At 38.0% G+C, this 24,101-nt stretch overlaps 5 protein-coding genes across 6 annotated transcripts; 1 reads left to right on the top strand and 4 right to left on the bottom strand.

The window, feature by feature from the left end:
• Positions 1-1,095: 1,095 nt before the first annotated feature.
• Positions 1,096-2,795, bottom strand: LOC113782993 (tRNA (guanine-N(7)-)-methyltransferase-like). The gene is made up of 2 exons (XM_027328986.1): positions 2,738-2,795; positions 1,096-2,267 (listed from the first exon to the last, which is right to left on the bottom strand). The coding sequence occupies exon 2, from the start codon at positions 2,215-2,217 to the stop codon at positions 1,468-1,470; it is 750 nt and encodes a 249-aa protein (XP_027184787.1). The 5' UTR covers positions 2,218-2,267; positions 2,738-2,795; the 3' UTR covers positions 1,096-1,467.
• Positions 2,796-5,076: 2,281 nt separating this feature from the next.
• On the bottom strand, positions 5,077-8,758 carry LOC113783152. Its single transcript, XM_027329214.1, has 4 exons — positions 7,472-8,758; positions 6,583-7,427; positions 6,323-6,435; positions 5,077-6,269 (listed from the first exon to the last, which is right to left on the bottom strand). Exons 1-4 carry the CDS (start codon positions 8,756-8,758, stop codon positions 5,077-5,079), a joined length of 3,438 nt encoding a protein of 1,145 aa, XP_027185015.1.
• A 2,738-nt stretch (positions 8,759-11,496) lies between these two features.
• Positions 11,497-14,800, top strand: LOC113783747 ((+)-neomenthol dehydrogenase-like). Of its 2 annotated transcripts, XM_027329963.1 has the most exons (6): positions 11,497-11,599; positions 11,709-11,955; positions 12,823-12,897; positions 13,882-14,061; positions 14,340-14,463; positions 14,590-14,800. In XM_027329963.1, the coding sequence occupies exons 1-6, from the start codon at positions 11,568-11,570 to the stop codon at positions 14,718-14,720; spliced, it is 789 nt and encodes a 262-aa protein (XP_027185764.1). In that variant the 5' UTR covers positions 11,497-11,567; the 3' UTR covers positions 14,721-14,800. The 2 variants fall into 2 exon arrangements, with proteins under 2 accessions (XP_027185764.1, XP_027185762.1); XM_027329961.1 differs by having other exon boundaries at positions 14,340-14,800.
• Positions 14,801-18,067: 3,267 nt separating this feature from the next.
• Positions 18,068-19,632, bottom strand: LOC113783746 (wall-associated receptor kinase-like 1). The gene has a single exon (XM_027329960.1). It carries the CDS (start codon positions 19,585-19,587, stop codon positions 18,319-18,321), a length of 1,269 nt encoding a protein of 422 aa, XP_027185761.1. The 5' UTR covers positions 19,588-19,632; the 3' UTR covers positions 18,068-18,318.
• Positions 19,633-20,171: 539 nt separating this feature from the next.
• Positions 20,172-22,415, bottom strand: LOC113783151 (wall-associated receptor kinase-like 8). Its single transcript, XM_027329213.1, has 3 exons — positions 22,239-22,415; positions 20,493-20,655; positions 20,172-20,380 (listed from the first exon to the last, which is right to left on the bottom strand). The coding sequence occupies exons 1-3, from the start codon at positions 22,413-22,415 to the stop codon at positions 20,172-20,174; spliced, it is 549 nt and encodes a 182-aa protein (XP_027185014.1).
• Between the last annotated feature and the right edge of the window lie 1,686 nt (positions 22,416-24,101).

Genomic DNA, 24,101 nt, shown 5'->3' with positions numbered 1-24,101 from the left:
TGGGAAAAATCAAACAGAATCACTTTTTTGATATCTCATTATTTGGAAAAATTACTTTGTCTACATCATGTACACTTTTCTAATCATATTTTTATCTTTCCAATTATTCCTATATTTTTATATCATATACATCACATCACAAAAGCGCCACAATAGCATAGTAAATTCTTTTTATTTTTTTGTTCAAATAAAGACGTACCCAAGCACTTATTTGGTAGGAATTCTGTTGGCTTTAGTTCACCTCCAAAATCAAATGTCTGTTTGTGAATTACTATTCTATACGAAAAACTCATATAAAGGGTCTAATTAATCTTTATTGGGCACAATTTGTAGAGTTTCACCCTCCCACGGGGCATTGGTTTTTTCAGACTTGAAATTCAATCGTAAAGTAGGAGGGATCGTAAGTAGGAGGTTCTGGATTTAAAATCCCCCACTTATACAAAAAAAAGAAAAAGAAAAAGAAATCTGATTATTTACTTGCAATTTGGATTAGGAATATTTTCAATTTTTCGCATCAAGAACAAGGGCAGAAAATCTCTGAGTAACGATTAAGTCCAGAAACATCAATCCTACACTACAAATATTCATCAAAGACTCCAAAACATAAAAGAGGTACGGTTCAGAAGAATTAATCTTACATTAAGATTATTAATGAAAATATCAGTTAGGTGCTCCCAAATTATCAAATCAACTCAACAAAAACTTGCAAAGTTGCATTCCAAAGGTGAAAGGTAAAATCAGAAAAGAAACTTCACAATCAAATCTATTTCATCACAGGTGTATATAGTCTTCAACAGATTCGATTCGTTGAAAAATAAAATTACCATAATCCCAAAGCATCACAGGAGCCATAATGCATTTCTCAAAGCCAGTCAGTAGGTAATAAAATACTGGTGTTTCATAGCCTCTCTCATTTTTCCTTAAAAAGGAGAAAAAGAGGGGGATGTTTTGGGGGGGGGGGTTGGGGGTGGTTTGGGGAGAGCAAACATAAAAACGTCTTATTCTGGTGTAAAAGAAATGCACTACAGCATGTTATGGAATGCACTTTAAGGATTTGTGCATCTCCTAGACCAGAAGAAGTTCACTTGTTGCTTGAGAAAAGATGATCGACTAGTAGTTAACAAGGTTGAAGTTCACCTGACAAATTACATTTACACCAATTGAACGTGTAACAAAGATACCAAAATTCTACCATGTTTAGCCCTTTCATATCTATCGTGAAACAAAATCAAACAGTGCTATGAATATGCACTAAAATTAGCTAGAAATCACAATAGGAAACTATGGAAGGGAAAAATGAATTTAGCCTACAAAAATGAGTTTGTTCTACATAAATCAATGGTACACTCAATACCAAAATTTCACAAATCTATACTATCAGCACAAAACTACATTCTCTACTGGCAGAGCAAGAGAATGTGGGAAAGTCTAAGGACCTGCGAGATGCAACCAAGCAAGCATGATTGATCATTCAATAGGACCAGTTCTGCGTCTATATACTGCCTGGTATGTTTGTCCACCATTTCGTGCAACCTTCTGTCCTTCCTCAGTAGCAGTACTCAAAAGCTTTACAACCGGATCATCTTCCAGCTCTTGCACAATAAGGGGTTCGAACAATGGGTGCCTCTCCAAACAAGATTTCATCCACTCCCCCAGTTCTTCCACATCAGTAATGGTGTAAATAATTCCACCAACTGCAAGAGCATAAGCATACTCATCCAGCAAGTAAGGACTAATAACACGACGGCGATGATTTTTTTCTTTAAAGTGAGGGTCCGGGAACAGAAAAAACATCTTTTTAAGCTGCCCCTTCTCAAAGTAATTGGGAATGTACTTCATCGAATTGGTGCGAACCACTGAAATATTCTGGTACTGCCCAGGATTACCAGTCCTCAGTGCTAAAATCCTTTCCTTTACATACTCTGTCACCTTATCCCTGAGTTCCATTCCAATCATAAGGGTTGCAGGAAAAAGCGTTGAAAGGCTAATTAAAAGCCCTCCAAAACCACAACCTATGTCCGCAAACTCAATCTTTTTGGAATCATTAGATATCTGAGGATAATGACTGGAATAATCAAATTGAGAAGGGGCAACAGGAACAGGGAAATGGGAATCACTCAATGGATTGCTATGTGCCCGAGCACGATAAAATCGTTTCCGAGGTAGCCCAGTACTCTTGCTAAGGGTAGGATTAACATTAGACTCATGCTCCATCATATTCCCACTTCCCTTCCCTATTCTTCTCCCCCGTTTCCTCCTCCTTTTGCCTAAATGAATCCAACAGCAAAATTAAAATTCCAAGTCAGAAAAATGTAGAATCTAGAGCTACAAAACTAACGAACGAAAACTAACTACTCTACATCAAAACTTAGGAAAGCCGAGCATTTTCAATTCTTATTCAATGCAAATAACAATAATCTTTCATCTAATAATACACGTAATCCCTCCTTCACCAAGAACCCTATTCTTTAAAACCACCAAATCACACACAAATATCGTACAACTAATTGGAAATTTCCCCATACCAGAAAAAAAAAGGGTTCTTTTTTTACATTGTTATCAGTCTTGGATTGTAGTCAAGAATGTGAGAAATTCATGAAACAGTTACTGCTGAAGGATTTTTTGCAATCAAAATAGTAATATTCTGAGTTGGGATTTCAATTCTATTTCTTACTAATTTCCAAAATTCTGTTTACAAATGAATTTGAATATCGAAGTAAAAGCAAAATTTGCTCACCTGGTTTTGAACAAGTCCTTTGGAGAAGCTGCACTGGGTTGGAACAAAATTTGTGCCCTAGTACGGTATTATTTTACTCAACCGGGCTTTGCTTTGTATTTGGGATAATTTCAGAAACCTCCCTTGAGGTTTCATGAAATATCACCTAGATCTCCTAAACTTTTTAAAATCTCACTTAGCACCCTTAAAGTGATAGTAGGGCCATATACTAATATCAAGGGTGATGAATTGTCAATAATACCCTCATATTTAAATTTTCTAAACTTGTTTTTCTTTCTCTAAATTTCCTACTTTCCTTTAACAATGTCTATACAAACATACATATATACATACATACACACATATATATGTATATATATGTATAATTAAATTACAAATATCAATGAAATATAGGATTTAATCAATGAAATATTCAATGCATTTGGAGAAGAATAGCTGCAAGTTCTTTTATTTTTTTCCTTTTTTGGTGTTTCACAACTTTATTTATTTATTCCTATTCATGTAGAGCGTAAGAGAAATAAACTAATTGAAACTCCGAACAATTATTTAAAGTCTAACTTTTCTATAATAAAATTTTCATATTTCACACCCATAAAAAAATTCTGTCTATTTTGAGTAAATTTTTTGTATGATATTGAAATTGAATTTCATCTATTACTAAGTTTTTTTTACTCAAATGTTTGATTTTACATGCTAATTACCTTCAATGCTATGAAGGGTTCTATTTATAGAAATGGTTTTAGTGTTTGGATTGTAAGTTATTTGAGATATTTTTACTATAACATTTTTTGTGATGTGATGTATGTGAGATAAAAAGATAATTGGGAAGATAAAAAAGGTGTATTGAAAATTGTAATGGTGATGTAAGCAAATATATTTGAACAAATAATCAGCTGTCCAAACACAATTACTTTGCTTTTACTATTTTTTCCTACTGTAGAAGTGACATTGACTATAACATAAAATCTTACCATTTTTCATCTATCCACTTTTAAGATGGTTCCAATTTAGTACTTTTTTTTCTTGGTTTGTAAAATGTTCATTTTTTTATTGCCTAAGGGTATTAAAGGCACTAAAATAATATCTCTCCTCAAACATGAATTTTTTAATATTACTTTTGGTTAGAAGGGCTTTCAATGTTACCAAAATATCAATTCAAGGGGTGCTAAGTGAGATTTTGAAAACCTCAAGGGAGCTAGGTGATATTTCATAAAACCTCAGGGGAGGTTTATGAAATTATCCCTTTGTATTTTCAGAGCTTCTCGCTTGGGTAATTGCACTTTGCCCCCAGAGGTTCCAGTTTGTTATAATTTTGGCCTTGAATGCGAGGTCATTTTTCACGTGCTTTCTAGCATGGCCTATTTATTCAAGGTGTCAATTAGTGGAGGAATGCTAAGCCACGTCTTTGTGTTAAAGCCATTGTTTAAAATTGACACCAAATTTCACGCCTTCTTAATTAAGTTCTCACACAATACTCATAAAGGAGTGAAATTTAACTGTTTTTATGAATTATGATACCTTGGAAAAACATCACCATTAATAGTGAAGGACATCCTATTTAAGTTTCAACAATATGGAAAATTAATGATTTTTCTTCTGTAGCATGGGACTATGTACAGGTACAACACACACTTTAATTTTATTCCACGTTTAATTCCTTGCTCTCATAAGTTTTGACTCTCTCAATAAAAATGCAGACTACATATAAGAAAGACATCTAACAATAAAGGTGGATTACCTAACTTTTAAAACACTGCCCCAGAAAACTTTGGCTCTTTTAATGCAAATATGGACTACAAACAAAAGAGACGTCCAGTGATAAAAACATAATGATTGTAGAATTAAACTTTCAAAAATCTTGACAATTACCATCAGTCAAGACATGTTTACATACAAAGATATCCAAAGATCCAAGTATGAACACCTTTTTTGCATGCTTACCAATCTTTTTTTTTTGTCGAAACGATAAGATTATATTGCTTGGAATATAAGTATATACAGGCGAGACTTGCTCGATGCTTTACAATGTGCATTTAGCACAATAGATTGGGGTTGACCCATTCTACATCAAAATAATTGCTCAAAACTTGAGCGCTAAACAAACAACTTAGATCATTCCTTTTATATTTTCCTATGCAAAAAGAGCATTTGTAAAACATATTACTTAGCTCGCGGATGTCCTCTATCAGGGTAGCTAACCACATGTCTACTGTTTTTGTTCCTTGAATTTGCTGCAAAAGTTCTGTATCAGGAACTCCAATACATACCAGCCTCCAACCTTGTTCTGCTGCTTTGATCAACGCCCACTTTACACCTTCAGTGTCGTGTTGAAGTTGGTTTCAGCTTTCGTTTTCCCTCATTTTCCATCCCATCACATCCTGCCCTCTACAGTCAGCTGCTACAATACCATACCCAATGGACTTTGATGCCTTGTTCCACTTGGTTGCTATTCTTATATGCATTCCTGCTGATCTATTGTCTGGGTTTTGGCTAGCTTCTTGTTCCTCCATTTGAAGTGGTGCTGTTGTTTGTTCAATGCTACACCTCCTAGCCTTTTTTATCCCTTCATTGAACTCCATCCAAGCATTCCAGGCTTTGTTGATCACTTGTGCTGGATCATGTGTTTTGTTGTTGAACTCTTTATCGTTCCTGCTTTTCCAAATTTGCCAAAGAATATATGATGTAAGAGATATATGGTCCATCCCCTGATCTCTCTGAATTGCTTCGGATAATGCAGCCCACCAGCTGTTGAAATTCCCAGTCAGCTCCTGAATCCCATCCCATTGTATTGGTGTAGCTTTCCAGATCTCCTTTGCTTTCTTGCATTTCAGCAGTAGATGTTCCAAGGTTTCTAGCTCCTCTCCACAACCTAAGCATATAGGGTCTCCTTTTGACATTCTTCTCCAGATTAATTCTTTGATTGGAATTGCTTCTTTCAGGCCTTTCCATATGAAGATCTTAACTTTGTGACTGATTCTTAGGCTCCACAGCACTCTCAACATGTCATTCTTTCTTGGTCTGTTGCTGGGCTCAATCCTTTCTCTTCTCCCTCTGCCCTCTTGTTCTTTCTTAGTTTGGATTGCCTTGTAGCCTGATTGTACCGTGTACTCCTCTTTTTGGTTTTCTGTCCAGAAGAAGTCATCCTCTCTTCCTGTAATACTTATGGGGATCTTGAGAATGTTTTCAGCATCTTCCTTTTTGAAATTTTTGAAGATGAGATTCCTATTCCACCTGTAGCCTTCTATCAAATCAGCAACTTTCTGTACTTGACAATCTTCTGGCTTGGTTGTGACAGGTCTCCCTAAATGTTGGTTTGGAATCCATTGATCTTCCCAAATTCTTGTTAAAAGTCCATTCCCTATCCTTTTCCGTATCCCCCATTGAAGCTCTTCTCTTGCACTCATGATGCTTTGCCAAAACCATGAAGCATTGTTGGGAGTTTTGCAATCCAGCACACTGCAATTTGGGAAGTACTTGCTTTTCAGAATTTTTTGTTGGATAACAGATTTGGATTTCTGATGATTCTCCAAATCTGTTTAGCCAGCAAAGCACTATTGAAGCTTTGAATCTCCTGGAATCCCATGCCTCCTCGTTTTTTCTCCCTTGTCAACTGCTTCCAAGCTACCCAGTGAACCTTATTCTTGTTGTCTTTTTCTCCCACCAGAAATTGAAAAGCATAGCTTATCTCTTTGCATAACCTGCAAGGTAATTTGAAACAAGACATTGTGTAAGTAGACATTGCCATAGACACAGCTTTGATCAGAATTTCTTTCCCAGCTGAACTCAGGAGCTTATATTTTCAGCTTAGCATCCTTGTTTTGATGTTATCTTTTATGTAGCCAAACAGCTGTCCTTTAGACCTTGATATCACCATGGCCAATCCTAGGTACTTCCCTTGTGATACTGGTTGAATACCTCCTAGTTCCGTACACACGTCCTCCTTTGTTGCTAAATTCACATTTTTGCTAAAAAATACACTAGATTTGTCTAAGTTAACCATCTGACCAGATTCTTGTTCATATACCTCTAGTATCCTCTTCAGCTCCTTTGCTTCTTGAGAGTTGGCTTTGCAGAAGATCAGGGAGTCATCAGCAAAAAAAAGATGGGTTATTGAGGGACCATGTCTGCTTATCTTCATGCCAGCCATATTCCTTGTCTGTGTTGCTCTCTTCAGCAGGCTAGAGAAGCCTTCTGAACATATAAGAAATAGATAAGGTGACAGAGGGTCACCTTGTCTTATCCCTCTTTCTGGTACAATGTATTCCTTACACTCTCCATTGATGTTAAAGGAGAAGGAGACTGTACTTATGCACTTCATAATCCATGTTATCCATTTCTCACAGAACCTCATTTTTTCCATCATAACTTGCAAAAAATGCCATTCTATTCTATCATAGGCCTTAGACATATCAAGCTTCACAGCCATAAATCCATCCTTACCGTGCCTTTTGTTTTTAAGATGATGCAAGTACTCATGAGAGATAATGATGTTATCAAGAATGTGTCTCCCAGGGATAAAAGCAGATTGATTAATGCTGATGCAATGATGCAAAATTGGTTTGAGCCTATTGACTAAAATTTTGGCAATAACTTTGTAAATTACACTACAAAGGCTAATGGGTCTGTATTGCTTGATGTTGGTGGGGCAGGGGACTTTTGGGATCAAGGAAATGATGGTATGGTTGATAGCCTTTAACATATTACCAGAATGAAAAAAGCTTTTATAGCATTTACCAGGTCTCCTTTGATTATATCCCAGAATTTTTGGAAAAAAAGGGGGGACATCCCATCTATGCCAGGAGCCTTGTTGCTATCCATAGAGAAGATTGCAGATTTGATTTCCTCTTCTGTTACATCCTTAGTTAGATCCTGGTTCATAGTCTCAGATATGGATTTTGGGATTCCAGCTAGAATCTCATGATTACTACTCTCGGTTGATTTGGTAAAGAGTTGCCTGTAGTAGTTACCAATTTCAGCTCCCAGTTCAGCCTCATTTTCTGCCCATGTCCCATCTTCCTTTTGTAGTTGCTGCATTCTATTCATCTTCCTTCTACTGTTAACCTGTGTATGGAAGAACTGAGTATTCTTGTCTCCTTCTTGTAGCCATCTGAGTCTAGCTTTCTGGCTCCAAAACATTTCCTCATCCTTGTAAGCTTCCTTCAACTGCATTTTAAGAGAAGCCTTTTCCTTTCTGATACTTGGCAGTGATGTTCCTTGGATCTGATCCAACTTCTCCTTTATACTCTCAATCCTTTTCCTAGAGTTCTTGTTGCTTTTGTTGCTCCATCTAAGTAGAGCTATTCTGCAATTCCTCACTTTTGTCTTAATGTGAAACATCCTGGACCCCTCTACATTCTTGTCCCAAGCTTCCTTGATTACCTGAGTTATTCCTTCCCTTTGAAGCCATCTTTTGTCAAAGAAGAATCTTTTTTTCCTGTTCCTTTTCATGGGGTTAGTATCCAACAGTAGAGCACTGTGATCAGACGCATGAGACTTAATGTGAGTGCATTTTGCCTTTTCAAATTTCAGATTCCATTGTACACTGCTCAGTGTCCTATGAAGCCTTTGTTTAATCTCACCATCCCCCTCCCAGTTATTGCTCCAGGTCCAAGGCTGTCCTTCGTAACCAATGTCAACCAACTGATTCTCATTGATAAAGTTCCTGAAGTCATTGAAAGTCCACTCTTCTCTTATCCTTCCTCCCCATTTCTCCTTGTTGGAACAAATGTCATTGAAATCCCCTACTATTATCCATCTATTACCCCATAGATGTTTCCTTCTTTGTATGACTGACCATTGCTGTCTTCTTATTGAGTCATCACAGCTAGCATAGATCCCAACCATCCACCAGTCACTGCTGCTGCTTTGGTCCTCTATATGAGCCTCTAAAGTGAAGGCCGTGTGTTGCACCTGCAGTACTTTGGTATGTGCACTCCAGTATAAGACCATGCCACCTGCTCTTTCCATTGATTCCACTATGTAGCTGTGTTCATAGTTTAGAATCCTTTGAATCTTTTCCATATATTGTTTCCTATTCTTAGTTTCACATAGAAACATCAATTCTGGGGAGAGGAGTCGCTTGAATTCCTTCAAGTGGGGAACTGTCAAGGGGCTCCCCGCACCTTGGCAATTTCACACCATAACCTTCATGGATCCCTTGGGATCCAGTGAAGGCTGGCACCCACCCCTTCCTCTGATCGTTCTATTTCCATTTCCTGGCCTCCCCCTTTGTTTTTTTTCTGAATGTGTTCGATGGTCTCAGTGTCTGTCATATTTTCATCCTCCAATGCCAATATCCTTTTGGTCGTTCCTACTTGGCTTAGACAATTGCCATCAATCTGTTGCAAAACCTTCCTTCCCCTTCCCATTGATATCCTTGCTGTTTTCCTTGTTTTCCTTTCCTGTCTCTGAGGATGTTCTACTTGAGTGCATTTGCTGCTTTGACTCACAGGTTTGTCTTGTACCTCACTTGGCATGGTCATGTTACCACTGTCTTCTTGGATGGTTAGACCAGGTTTTTGCTTTGGTTCTTGCAGCTCCCTGTCCACCATTATCTCATCATCTCCATTATTTCCTTGAAATTCTGGCTTTTTGCATCTTTTCATTTCTTGTAAAAGCTCCACCATCTTGTTACTACTGAATGGTTGAGCTCCTGACTGGACTTCCTCATTTATGATTTCCTCCACACTGGCAATACTTGTATGACTTTCTCCCATTTTTTCCTTGCTGACCAGAATCTGTACCTGTAGTTCCTTATTCAACTTCCTTGGTATATAGTCAACTTTCTCCTTTGGTTTATGTATTTCCTTATCCCTTTCTTCCAGATGTTCCTTTCCTCTTGGAGCTGTGGCTTCATGTTCCCCATCCTGTCTCTTTGAGTCTTTCCTCACCAGTTCCCCATTTTCCACCCCCCAATATTGCCTTTTGGAAGGAGATTTGTAGTTGTTATTCTCCTTTTGGAGTAAAGATTTTCCAGAATTTACTCTCAACCATGGACCATACTGGTTCTCTTGCTGACCATTTTCTACTACTATCTTTGACTTACAGGCCTTTTCATTATGGCCTATAATCCCACATGTGTAGCAAAAGTCAGGACACCTTTCATATTTGAATTTAATCCATCTCATTAGTCCATTCATTTTGATTGTTGTTCCTCGAAGCAATGGATGAAAAATGTCAACCATGACATGTGCCTTTAGATGCTTTCCTTCTTTACCTCCATTTTGCGGAATAACTACTTCCCTGACTTCCTTAAACACTGCACCTACTTTCTTCCCTACCTCCTTAGAGATGCAATGTAAAGGAAGGTTCCACATTTGAACCCATAGTGGTGCTATTCTGAAGGCATTAGGATCATCCTCAATCCCCTCGTACCACCTACTCAGCACAAGTATCTGGTTATCGAAAATCCAAAGCCCTCCATTGACTATCCTTTCTCTAGTTTCCTCCCCCTTAATTCCGAACTGGAAGAAGTTTGGTCCTAGCTCAGTCATCTTGAGATCTTTCGGATAACCCCAAGCATTTGCCACAAAATTTTTAACCCCAGTAAAATTAGCTATCTTATCTCCCTTGATTCTCCCCAACAGACTGGTCTGGCATTCCTGCCTGCCTATGCAAGCATCTCCTTCATCTAGGTCAGTCACACTGTATTCATGGCTATTTAAGGCAAACTTTTGCATAATTTCAGTCAACTCTTCCGCCATAGTAGTAATATGATATTTAGGTGAAATCCCACTTCTCTGTAGGTATGAACTAGATCTAACCAAATTTATACAGATGAGCACTCAAATCTGCGTACTTCCACTAGATAATGCCTTTCTGGGAGACCAGAAACAAGTAGATAGAAAAAGGAAGAAAAAAGAAGAGCAATAAATGTAATTAATGCAGAGAATTAGTTTAAGAAAGAAAACCTAAGTGAAACCCTGGCTTTAAGCAAGCATGCATTTATGGCTGCAAATTTCTGTACTGTGACGTTCCATCTTCTTAGCTCCGACCAGCTTGTATTTAAGTTGTCCGAAGCTCCTGGAACCTGGGCAAGCTCCTGTACTGACAACAATTAGCACTTACAACTGTTCTTGTTTGGAAATGCGGACAAATTCGCCTTGATTGGTTGCAAAGTATCTAATTGTTTGCTCCTTGTCTGAGACTCTGTTTTTGGGTTTTTGAAAGTTTGAAAAGTTTGCAGAGTTGGAAAGTTTTGGCTCCCACTATTGGGGGGAAAAGCTCTCGTAGAGAGAGAAAGAGAACTCATAGGAGAGAGAAGATCGCATGCTTACCAATCAAAGGGGTTCAATTTGGATCCTCGAAACAAGTGCGCACATAGGTTAGCAAAGTTGATTGTTCAACTAGTTATGAATGCTGAATGAGAAGTAAAATTTTTCCATGTGGCTCCAAGAGAGTGTACAAAACGATTACAAAGAAAGTAGGAGTGTTGTATCAAACTTGTGATATCAAGTTAATGCAATCAAATTGATTTTCGATAAAAAAAAATGGATCCTCGAAACAATTACGCATACAACACCTTAGCCCCCACGCTATAAACCCGGGGACAAACTCCATGTAAACCTTCTGTCACGCCTTTGTGCTTCACTGATATCTGTAGCCATAGAAAACTCACGACTTCAGATGCTTGTTACTTACTCGTAAAAGCGTGACAGAAACACCAGCCCAAATTTACGCCAACTCCTCGTACTGATTAAAGGTGCAATTTTTTTTTTTTTTTTGCAAGAAAAGTCAACAAGAAATGTGAGTATTCCTTATCCATCAAATTGAGGGAAAGGTAATATTCTAAGTCCTCCTGGCCAGTGCCCACTCTTCCAACTTATCAGCCATGGCAGAAGAAATTAGTTCTTCAAAAAAAAGGTAAACGTCCTATGAATTCGTATAAGAATTGGGCTGTCTCCAAGTTCATTCTTCATCAAGAACCAACTTTTGGTTCTTTTTTGATTTGTTATTAATCTTTTTCTTGCAGATATGCAATTGTGACAGGGGCAAATAAAGGGATTGGCTATGGAATTTGCAGGCAGTTAGCTTCTAATGGAATCACAGTGGTATTGACTGCTAGAAATTTGAAGAGGGGACTTGAAGCTATTGAGAGTTTTAAAGGGCTTGATTTCTTTGACAATATAGTTTTTCATCAGCTTGATGTGGTTGATCCTTCAAGTATTGCATCTCTTGCTGAATTCATCAGAATACATTATGGAAGACTTGATATTCTGGTAATAATTAAGTTGCTCCAATTCTGAAAACTGTGTAGTTTCCGACTGAAAATGCTTTCTCTGCTTGCTAGATGAAGGGAAAAAATCCAGACTTTCGTACAAGAAAAGTATCTTGGTGAATCACCTAACAAAATCTGAATCAAAGAGCTTGATATTAATCATTCTTGCAATCTTGGGCCTTATTTAGGCCTTTTTTTGGTGCTTAAGTACTTATATAATCCCAGTCATTCTCTAAAAGGTTTTGGATTGGATGCCTTGGTTTTGAAATTAGTGTCTGCATCCAAATTTCTGACAATCTTTTGCTACTGAAAGCGTATAATTGGTTCATTTCATGTGTATATCAGCAGATATGAACTCTTATATAGCGAATTTTTTGCAATCGTCGTAATGAATTGCTTTACGTTCGAAGACATAAAATTGCAGATATTATTGGGAAGAGGATGAAATTGCATTGTCAAGTTGGTGTAGTGGCATCTTAGCGAACAAAAACAGGATGCACGAAATACTTTGGCTTCATTTTCTGTTATAATCTTCTGCTCTTTTTGGAGGTCTACTTAGCTTCTACATGGTTGAGAACCTTAATGTTTTAGTAACTTTTTGTAACAACCCTGCAGTCTTGTAACTTGACTTCTTTCAGCATTGCCCCAGGTTAAAAACTAAAAATGGTCTTTTTGACTGCTGTTGTTTTAGGGATGATCTTGTGTATGAAAGTTCCTTCCTCTTGGGAAGCAAGAAAATGGTGGGGTTTACAGGAAGTTGGGAAATGAGATCTGTGCACTAAAAATCTACTTTTTCACTTTTTTACAGTTCGAGAATTGTGACTTAGAACATCAATAGGACACTCATATATAAGCTTTTGTGTTCCAGGTGAATAATGCAGGGATTGGTGGAGTTGATGTAGATGTTGATGCTTTAAGAGCTTCTGGATATGGATCTGGTGGAGTGAGTCATTTCTGACTGTTAGCTTCTAATTGGCATTTTTTGATGCTAAGTTCATGATAGACTATGCATGTTGAAATTGTAGCTAATGAGGACTTCAGCCCTTGGAATGGATGCTTGAAATTTACAGCTATTGATTTATGTTGATTTACTTCATCTGCATCAGGCAATGATTATTCATACTTAGTCATGATTCTTAGCACCCATGGGAAGCTACTTATGTTTACAGCTGCATGTTAGAGCTTCTGTAGAATAATAACAAGGTTATGGTACCCTAGTTTTGGAGTTAATGATTGTTTCATACTTGCTGCTGAAAACTGAAGGCTGAAAGTGTAAATGTTTTTAGAATTCATTATCAATTCAGAGTATTCTGGTTCCAATATTGTCTGTAATTGCTTCCTCTGGATAGTAATAGCATTACAATGGTCCAGTTGCGAGCAACATTTTCCTTGGCCGAAGTTGCATTTTGTTTGAAAAGAGATGAATTCATTAGTTCTAACTTTGCAATAATCAATTAGGATTTGCAAATCAGAGCTCTTCATACCAAATATCTTCTAGGAAAAGATCAAGTTTGAAGCCTTTTGACCTGCAAAGGTCATCTTTAATTGCCACAACCCAAACTGTGAAACCGATTTCTCTTTTGTGTTTTGATGTACTTATATGTGCACATACCTATGGTTACACATTGTGATGCATTTTTCTAACTAATAAGTTTGATGATGTGTGTAATGTTCATAATCGTTCAACCTTATTTGCAGAGTAATGTTTTATCACCATTACAGTTATCTTGTGTTCTTCTCCTAAGTTTTTCTGTTTACACTAGCCATGTGTTGGCAATGCTATCTTCTGGAAAACAAAAAAACAGTAACTTTGCAGGAATCCCTCCCTTCTGAATAAGTTGAATTGTGCAAATACATAGCAAGTAGTTGAATAATTGCCCTTCACTTTAGTTAGTTGTTGAAGTGCTGATTACCTTCAATCATGCAGCCTGATGGATTACATATAGATTGGAATGGCATCTTGACTGAGACATATGACTTGGCAGTAGAATGTCTGCAGACAAACTACTATGGTGCAAAAAGAATGATTGAAGCATTTCTTCCTCTCCTTTACTTATCTGATTCACCAAGGATCGTAAATGTTTCTTCGTCAATGGGAAAGTTAAAGGTACTAAAATCTCAGATTGTGTTCTTGCATATGAAATTTAGGACCTAAAATGAGTGCTGTTTTACACCAAGCTTAGTTGGAAACAGGATACAGATGCATTGACTAGACCTGACAAACTAAAATGTCATACTTGCCTAAGTTGTTGAGACAATGCTAATGTTGTACCTTGGCCAAACGTGCTGTGTCTTTAAAGATGATCTCTTTCTGTTTCATACTTTCATTTTTCATGTCTTTTGGTTAATGGAAATATGCTCTTGACTCATTTGATCATGTTTCAGCACATACCCAGTGAATGGGCTAAAGGAGTACTAAATGATTCTGGAAACCTTACAGAGGAGAGAGTGGATGAGGTGGTGAATGAATTTCTCAAGGATTTTAAGGAGGGTTCACTTAAAGCAAAAGGTTGGCCTCCATCTATGTCAGCATATACAGTTTCAAAGGCAGCTATGAATGCATATACTAGGGTTCTTGCTAAAAAGCACCCAAAGTTTCGTATAAATTGTGTTTGTCCTGGTTTTGTAAAAACAGATGTAAACTTCAATACTGGTCATTTAACTGTTGAAGAAGGTGCTGAAAGTCCAGTAAGACTAGCTCTGCTGCCTGATGATGGTTCTTCTGGTTTGTTCTTTGTTCGAAATGAAGTTTCTTCTTTTGAATAAAAGTATTGATGGAACACTTGAAAGAGGATGATGTATTATCTTACTATACAACTTATGGAAAAGTATGTACTTTAGCTCATCGGTTTAGAAATAGTATCATTTTGCTAAATATTGAAAACTAAGGCCAAGCTAATGATGGCTACAAATTTTGGTTTTGCTCAAATCCTGAGGTTCAAATGGTTCTTTCATTGCTGACAGATCACTCATCCAAATTGCTTAACCAAGATGCCACTCCATAACAGGTTATATGCTCATAGTCAACGATTATGAGTTCTGAATTCGACTGTACTAGACATCTAAGGGTTTGACACTTGAATCTGACCTAACGGTCTCAGTTCCACTTGTCCATGTATGATCTGTACCAGAAATGCTCTCACTCTCAATTGTCAGTGTATGATGCATATCAGAAGTCAGTACAGATCCTTCGTCCATGCAACTTGGACTTTGATAATTTGCTTGGATAGTTGAATCCCTCTTGGATATTTTAATGGCTTCCAACTCAATAGCTACTTCCTTCATAGTTGGTCTTCTCTCCTGACTTGAGTTTAAGCATCTTTGGGCAAGTTTAGCAACAAGAATAGCCTCTTCTTCGTTCTCTCGTCTACAAGTTGACGATCAAGGATTGTTTTCAGAGAATTCGGATTCATGGATTTTTTTAAAAACTGTCTGCCATACTCCTAAAATCTTCTTCTATTTCTTTGGAAGGTATTGGCTTTTGTCTTGTTATTAGCTTAACAAAAACAACTCCAAAACTCAAGAGATCACTTTTCTCAATACATTGGCTTGATTGAAAGTATTCTAGATCCAGATACCCAAAAATCCCTCTAACTCATGTAGGTAAGTAAGTTTTATCAACATTGATAGATTTCGAAGTTCCCAAGTCGGATACTTTGGCTATATATATATATTTATCCAGAAAGTATGTTGCTTGATTTCACATCTCTGTGTAAGATGGGAGCTGAAATTTCAGAATATGCAGATATGCCAGTGACCCTGCTATCTCTATGGCTATTCCTAGTCTCAAGTTATAAGTGAAGCGGAAATCATCATCACTCTGATTATGTATGAGATTATGAAGGCTTCGGTTGGGGATGAATTCATAAACCAGTAGGGGAACTTCTATAAGCAAACGACAACCTAGGAGTTTTACCACATTCCTATGACTGACTTGTGACAGAATTACCACCTCATTGACGAAATCCTCAAAGTGACTGTCAGTAACATTTCAACCTTTTTTATTGCTAATCTTTCCATCAGTTGACATCCCTTTATACACTGTAACTTGGCCACCTTGACTGAGTATTCGACTTCCATTGAATCCATCAATAGCCTTGCTCAATTTCTTCGCACTAACGAGATGTGTTCTTTCAATAGCATCCGCAGAAAAATGTTTCTGTGACATTCTTCCTTCACTTCCTTTACTTTCAGACAAATGTTGCTGTAACATTCTTTCAATAGCACTAACATGTGCAATACGTTCTCTAGAAATACCATCAATTGAATGGAAGAACATTGCCATGGTCACTTAAATATTTACAAAAGGAAGGGAAGAAGGGGATCTAGGGTGGGTTAGCAACAATATCAACTATTTCTTCACGCCTTCCCTTGATTTGGGGTTTGGCTTCGACCAAAGAAGCAAGCAATCACCAAAAAAAAAAGGGTATTAGACTAATGTCCAAAAGGAGGATCAATTGGAGCAGAAGGAGTGAACACAAGCAAGAAGGCCAAACTAATAAACTCAACCATCTCTTTACAGCTTATCATGTTGGCAAGCAGCATCTAAAATCTAAATATGGGCTTAATTCATAGAACCAAGTTGCATTCCCCAAGCTTTTGCATTCACACTGATAAGTGAAAATGGCTCTGGATTGTAATTCAAAAGGGACTTCTTTTAGGATTGCAACCTGAGATGGAATCAATATCAGAAGAGTTTAGGGGCAAGGACCACACATCAGGAGCATATCTCAAAGGCAATTTTGGAGGGTCCGAATAGTTCTCCAACTTCAGTTTCTGGTCCTCCAAGAAGGCATAAGCACAGGTATTGGATGCAAAGCTCTGCAAAGCGTTACGTGCAATTGAAAACTGTATTAGCTGAGTAGCAGGGAATGCTTGCTTGACAGGAATTGATGGCACAGGAACCGGTTATGTTGTTGGTGCCACACATTGAGGTGCAACCAGACAAGATCTCTGGACTGCCAAGTCTCGGTCTGAAGAGAGCATTTCCACAGCCAAGAAACATCACTTGTTGCATTCTCTGGAAACAAAGAAAGGAGCTTCGGCGAGGGAACCTTCTGCAATGGCCCGATCAAATGAATCACACCAGCAAACTTGGAGCAAGGGTAAGTTTATGGTTACTGTTTGATCGCTCAGGGACATTTCCAGCACCTCAACAATTTCTTGGGAACCTTTTCCAGGTTAAAGCACCCCAGATACTGCTTTGAACTGCTCATGGAATCGCCAGAGACATTAGTACAGCTTATGGTGAATGCTTCATTTAGAGCACAATCAGGACCAATCCCAAAGAGGGAGGGAATTGTCACTCCTCCACAGGTATCAATGCATCCTGGCTTCGCCATTGGAATTCGTGTCGCCCCAATGATTGGACAATGAGGTAAAGAAACACAAATAACATACAGATTAAGCTCAAATTGCTCATACCAAATTATTTATTTCTTAACTTCTGAATAAAGTCTGAAATGTTGCAAATGCAGAGGGCTGTAGGAGCATGGGGGATTTTGTCGACTATCATAGTGGTGCATTTAGATGCAAAAGTCTGTGAGTCAAGTTAGAAACGTAGCCATTAAAGCAAAGTAAAAGAATGACACAAGCAATCATTTGAGGAATTTTCACTAAGCAGAAGAGCTGAACTGAATTGGTTTAAGATGCATTTCTTCAATTGCTAGGAAGGTGGCAGGATTTAGATATTTTACGTGAAATGTCTACGTCCAACTTGTCAACATTCAATAGTCCAGACTGACTTGCTAAGCCATTCTTACCAGCAAATTATAACCTCAAGTCAAGTGAAACATGATTTATCCAAGTAAAAAAAAAAGACAGCCTATGCTAAAAACACCTCTATTTTGTTCATGGTAAATATCTTGACCCTGCTGCAGATAACTTCTCTATAAATTTACAACTTTCACTCTATGTTATCATCTTATCTATCTTTATGCTACTACATTGCAGCAGGGCATCAAAGATTGGGACTGACTCACACAACGTGTGATGGCAACTTGACTAGTTTTAAATTAACGGGTTAGTCTTGTAATTACATTTTTATAAATAATATTTCGCTTACATTATAAACATATTTTTAACATATTTTTTTATATTTTTAACCACATTTTTATCTTACATTCATCATGTTACAAAAAGCGTTACAATAATTATTTCAAATAATGCTCTATCCAAACACACTGATGGACGCTAAAGCACAGTACATTGTCCCACAAAAAAATGGGAAAGAAGGAGGGGAAGAAAATAACCACAGGAAGTTGTTTCTTGAACACCAAGCTCACAGTGCATACAAACATTTTGTGGAATTCTTAGGGGCGACTGCCCTTTCCAGCCGTGTCATTTTCCCGCCAGCGCTGATTGTTCAATACCGCGTAGGCATCTGAAGTTGACTTAACGTTCTCATTTCCGATTGTCCATGTGTGGTAACATCACACATCACAACAGCTTCTTCGTCAGTGCAACTTGGACTTTGATAATTTTCTTGAATAGTTAAATCTCCTCTCGACATTTTGATGTTTTCCAACTCGATGGAAACTTCCTTCATAGTTGGTCTCCTCCTTCCATCCCAGTTTATGCATCGTTGTGCAAGTTTAGCAACAGCAATGACCTCCTCTTCATTTGTTTGATCTATAATTTGAGGATCAAGAATGGTTGGAAGAGAATTCTCTTCCATGGATCTCAGAAACCTTTGCGCCAATCCTAAATAGACATCTTCTCCTTCTTCTCTGGAAGGTATGGGCTTTTGTCTTGTCAGGAGCTCAAGAAGAACCACCCCAAAGCTGTAAACGTCACTTTTGTCAGTAATTTGGCTCGACAGGAAATATTCTGGATCGATGTAGCCGAAAGTCCCTTGGACTCGAGTAGTCATGTGGGTTTTGTCAATTGGAATGGACAATGAAGCTCCAAAGTCTGATACTTTAGCTATGTATTTTTCATCCAACAATATGTTGGTGGACTTGATATCCCTGTGAAAGACCGGAATTGAAAGCCCCGAGTGTAGGTATGCCAATGCTCCTGCTACCTCTGTGGCTACTTTTAATCTCAAGCTCCAAGTAAAAGGGAAGGATTCAGCCTCATTGTCGTTTTGAATGAGGTTAAACAGGGTTCCATTAGGGATAAATTCATAGACAAGCAGAGGAACTTCTGTCTCCAAGCAACAACCCAGAAGTTTTACCACATTCCTGTGATTAACTTGCGAAACAATGACGAGCTCGTTGATGAACTGCCCCAACAGGCTTTTGTCAACCTTCGACTTCTTGATTGCCACAATTCTTCCATCGGCTAGGATCCCTTTATATACTGTACCTTGGCCACCTTGACCAAGTATTCGACTTTCGTTGAATCCATCAGTGGCCGCCTCCAATTCCCTAGAAATGAAAATTCTAGTTTTTTCAATAGCACCATCTGCAGCAGATAATTGTTTCTCCAATAGAAGACCTCCATTTCGTTCAAAATGGCCCTGCTTCTTCTTTTTATTGCGTCTCTTCTGTAGCAGGACAAGACCAGTAAACACTGCAATTGTCACCCCAGCAGCCACAGCAACACTTGTAATCGATACCAAAAAATATAATGGAACTGTGACTACTACGAGGATGAGAAATAGCAGAAAGAATAACTTGGGAGGTCTCATTATTGGGAAGTAGAGCAAAGTTTGTCTTTCAATAGCATAGGGATATTATCGAACTGATCGAAGAGCATCTGCCTAAATAGGTGAACCAAAATGTTGTAATTAATCAAATATCGTAGGGGAAATAGTCAAATTACCTTGGAGAAGTCTACATCAGTTGAGATCAGATGTGGGCTATTTTTTCCACTAGCAACTTCCTCGATGTTTCACTGCAATTGTTGGATGTACTCCTGGAAGCTCCACTGCAATTGCTGTATGTTATCGACGACTTTATGAACCAGTATGGAACAATCCACTTGTGTTCAAAACTTGTTTGGCCGGCCTCTTAGTCTTCTTGTCATCTTAACTCTTTTAACCATCTCTTTTCCTACACTAATTAACCATCGATGACTTGGCTTTTGTGTTGTTATTAGCTTTAATAAAAACAACTCCAAAACTCAAGAGATCACTTTTCTCAGTACATTGGCTTGTTGAAAGAATTCTGGATCCAGATACACAAAAATCCCTCTAACTCGTGTAGGTAAATAAGTTTAATCAACTTCGATAGATCTCGAAGTTCCCAAGTCAGATGCTTTGGCTATACATATTTATCCAAAAAGTATCTTGCTTGATTTCACATCTCTGTGCAAGATGGGAACTGAAATTTCAGAATGTAGATATGCCTGTGACCCTGCTATCTCTATGGCTATTCTTATTCTCGAGTTATAAGTGAAGGGGAAATCATCATCACTCTGATTATGCATGAGATTATAAAGGCTTCGGTTGGGGATGAATTCATTAACCAGTAGGGGAACTTCTATAAACAAACGACAAACCTAGGAGTTTTACCACATTCCTATGACTGACTTGTGACAGAATTACCACCTCATTGACGAAATCCTCAAAGTGACTGTCAGTAACATTTCAACCTTTTTGATTGCGAATCTTTCCATCAGTTAACATCCCTTTATACACTGTACCTTGACCACCCTGCCTAAGTATTCGACTTCCATTGAATGCATCAATAGCCTTGCTCAATTTCTTAGCACTAACGAGATGTGTTCTTTCAATAGCATCCGCAGAAAAATGTTGCTGTTACATTCTTTCAATAGCACTAACGTGTGCAATACGTTCTCTAGAAATACCATCAATTGAATGGAAGAACATTAGCCCCGCGTGAATGGTCCAGCGGCAGTACCTCCCCCTGGTGTACCTCTAGGTCCTAGGTTCGAGTCCATGCGCTGCTGGATTCCTCCGCGCACTTACCGTGCTTGGATCGGGTTGGGGCGCCAAGGCCCGGGCCACAGGGAATTAGTCGGGCCCCATAAGAATTGACCCCCATGTGGTTTAGCTTTTTTTTTTTACACAACCCCTCTATGGTTTCAAAAACTATACATAACCCCCTCATAGTTTGGATTAAAGTGTCAAAGTGAAGGAAATAGTTATTCGTAATGGAACTTTTAAAAATGTTGAAATTACCCTTATAAATACATGATACACTAACCCAGTATGATTTTTATATTTTATCATATAATCCCCTTATGGTTTAATACTTTACCATATAACCCCCTTATGATTTTCAAAATATATGCATAACCCCCCTTGGTTAATAAATAATTTTAACTTTACATAAGAGTATTTTTGACATTTTAGGTAACTCCGTTAGGAATGATCATTCCGTCATTTTGATACTTTAATCCAAACCACGAGGGGGTTATGTTTAACTTTTGAAATCATAGGGGGTTATGTAAAAAAAGGCTAAATCACAGGGGGTAAAGTGAAATTTGTCCTAAATATTTACAAAATGGTGGCAAGAAGGGGATCTAGGGTGGGTTACCAACAATATCAACTATTTCTTTACGCCTTCCCTTGATTTGGGAGTTGGCTTCGACCAAAGAAGCAAGCAATCACTCAAAAAAAAAAGAAAAAAGGTATTAGACTAATGTCCACAAGGAGGATCAATTGGAGCAGAAGAAGTAAGCACAAGCAAGAAGGCCAAAATAATAAAGTCAACCATCTCTTTACAGCTTACCATGTTGGCAACCACCATCTAAAATCTAGATACGGGTTTACTTCATAGAACCAAGTTGCATTCCCCAAGCTTTTGCATTCACACTGATAAGTGAAAATGGTTCTGGATTGTAATTCAAAAGGGACTTCTTTTAGGATTGCAACCTGAGATGGAATCAATATCAGAATAGTTTAGGGGCCAGGACCACGCAGCAGGAGCATATCTCAAAGGCAATTTTGGAGGGTCCGCATAGTTCTCCAACTTCAGTTCTGGTCCTCCAAGAAGGCATAAGCACAGTTATTGGATGCAACGCTCTGCAAAGCGTTACGCGCAATTGAAAACTGAATTGGCTGAGTAGCAAGGAATGCTTGCTTGACAGCAATTGATGCGACAGCAACCGGTTATGTTGTTGGTGCTACACATTGAGGTGCAACCAGACAAGATCTCTGGACTGCCAAGTCTCGGTCTGAAGGGAGCATTTCCACAGCCAAGAAACATCACTTGTTGCATTCTCTGGAAACAAAGAAAGGAGATTCGGCAAGGGAACCTTCTGCAATGGCCGGATCAAATGAATCACTCCAGCAAACTTGGAGCAAGGGTAAGTTTATGGTTACTGTTTGATCACTCAGGGACACTTCCAGCACCTCACAAATTTCTTGGGAACCTTTTCCAGGTTAAAGCACCCCAGATACGGCTTTGAATTTGAACTGTTGATGGAATCGCCAGAGACATTTGTACAGCTTATGGTGAATGCTTCATTGAGAGCACAATCTGGACCAATTCCAAATGGGTAGGGAATTGTCACTCGTCCATAGGTATCAATGCACCCTGGCTTCGCCATTGGAAATCGTGTGATTGAACAATGAGGTAAAGAAACACAAATAACATACAGATTAAGCTCAAATTGCTCATACCAAATTATTTATTTCTTAACTTCTGAATAAAGTCTGAAATGTTGCAAATGCAGAGGGCCGTAGGAGCATAGGGGATTTTATCGACTATCATATTGATGCATTTAGATGCAAAAGTCTGTGAGTCAAGTTAGAAACGTAGCCATTAAAGCAAAGTAAAAGAATGACACAAGCAATCATTTGAGGAATTTCACTAAGCAGAAGAGCTGAACTGAATTGGTTTAAGAGAATGCATTTCTTCAATTGCTAGGAAGGTGGCAGGATTTAGAAAACAAAGCCGTAGGTTTCATTCTTAAAAGGAAGAAAAAAAGAGTCAGTCGTCACTTTTGCTAGTCGGCAGAAAAAATTGAAGAGAGAGAAAAAAGTAAAGCAGCTAGAGAGATAGAGAGAGTTCAAGGTCTTGATTGGAGGATGATTCAAAATCTCATTGAGACGAAATTTTATGCACGCAATCCTCTCATCAAGTTCTACTCATCTACCGGTTCAGATTTCAGATTTCCTTTTCGTTTGGTAACACCTTTCTAAACTCACTTCTTTGATAGTTGTAATTTTTGGGAGTGATTTTGTAGTAATTTCGCTTGCTTGATATTGGTAATATTATTGTCATCCGAATATTTCGAATAAACCTATGTATTCCCATTATTGTGATAGTGGAGATTTTTTACTGGACTAGGTCTCGTGATTTTTTTCAATTTGAGTTTTTCACATAAAAATTTTTGGTGTCCTGTGCTTTTTATTTTTCTGCATTTTAGTACCACTGCTGGCATTATTCCTATTTTAACTAGTATTTGGGGAAAGAGTAATTTATTTTAGGTTAACTCTGATATTGTGTGCCTAGTACCCTTTCCCAACATAAAGAAACACAAATAACATACAGATTAACCTCAAATTACTCATACCAAATTATTTGTTTCTTAACTTCTGAATAAAGTCTGAAATGTTGCAAATACAAAGGGCTGTAGGAGCATAAGGGATTTTGTCGACTATCATAGTGATGCATTCAGATGCAAAAGCCAGTACGAGTCAAGTTAGAAACGTAGCCATTAAAGAAAGCAACGTAAAAGAACGACACAAGCAATCATTTGAGGAATTGTCACTAAGCAGAAGAACTGAACTGAATTGGTTTAAGAGAATGCATTTCTTCAATTGCTAGGAAGGTGGCAGGATTTACATATTTTTACGTGAAATGTCTACGCCCAACTTGTCAACATTCAATAGTCCAGAACTCCAGACTGACTCGCTAAGCCATTCTTGCCTGCAAATTATAACCTCATGTCAAGTAATTAAACATGATTTATCCATATATTAAAAAAAATCTACCTCCAATCATCCTATTAATTCTCTGAGTTTTTTTTTTTTTTGACAACCCCATATACGGGAATATACGAGGGAGGGATATCAGCCCTTATTTTATTAAAACATAAGATCTATTAGGAAATTAAAAATTTGTTGCAGACTACCTCCAATAGATGCCAATGCATCAACTGCACTATTAGCTTCTCGAAATATATGGACAATAAAGGCTGCCAAGAGACCTATTAAATGCTTGACGCGTACTAAAACAAGACATATAGGCCGGCTTACTTGTGCAGGAGAATTAAGTAGCTGAACCAATG

The sequence above is a fragment of the Coffea eugenioides genome, chromosome 9, assembly GCF_003713205.1.
Source record: "Coffea eugenioides isolate CCC68of chromosome 9, Ceug_1.0, whole genome shotgun sequence".
Classification (NCBI taxonomy): Eukaryota; Viridiplantae; Streptophyta; class Magnoliopsida; order Gentianales; family Rubiaceae; genus Coffea; species Coffea eugenioides.
Note: the sequence above shows the minus strand (reverse complement) of the source record. Positions and strands in the feature narration are given on the sequence as shown.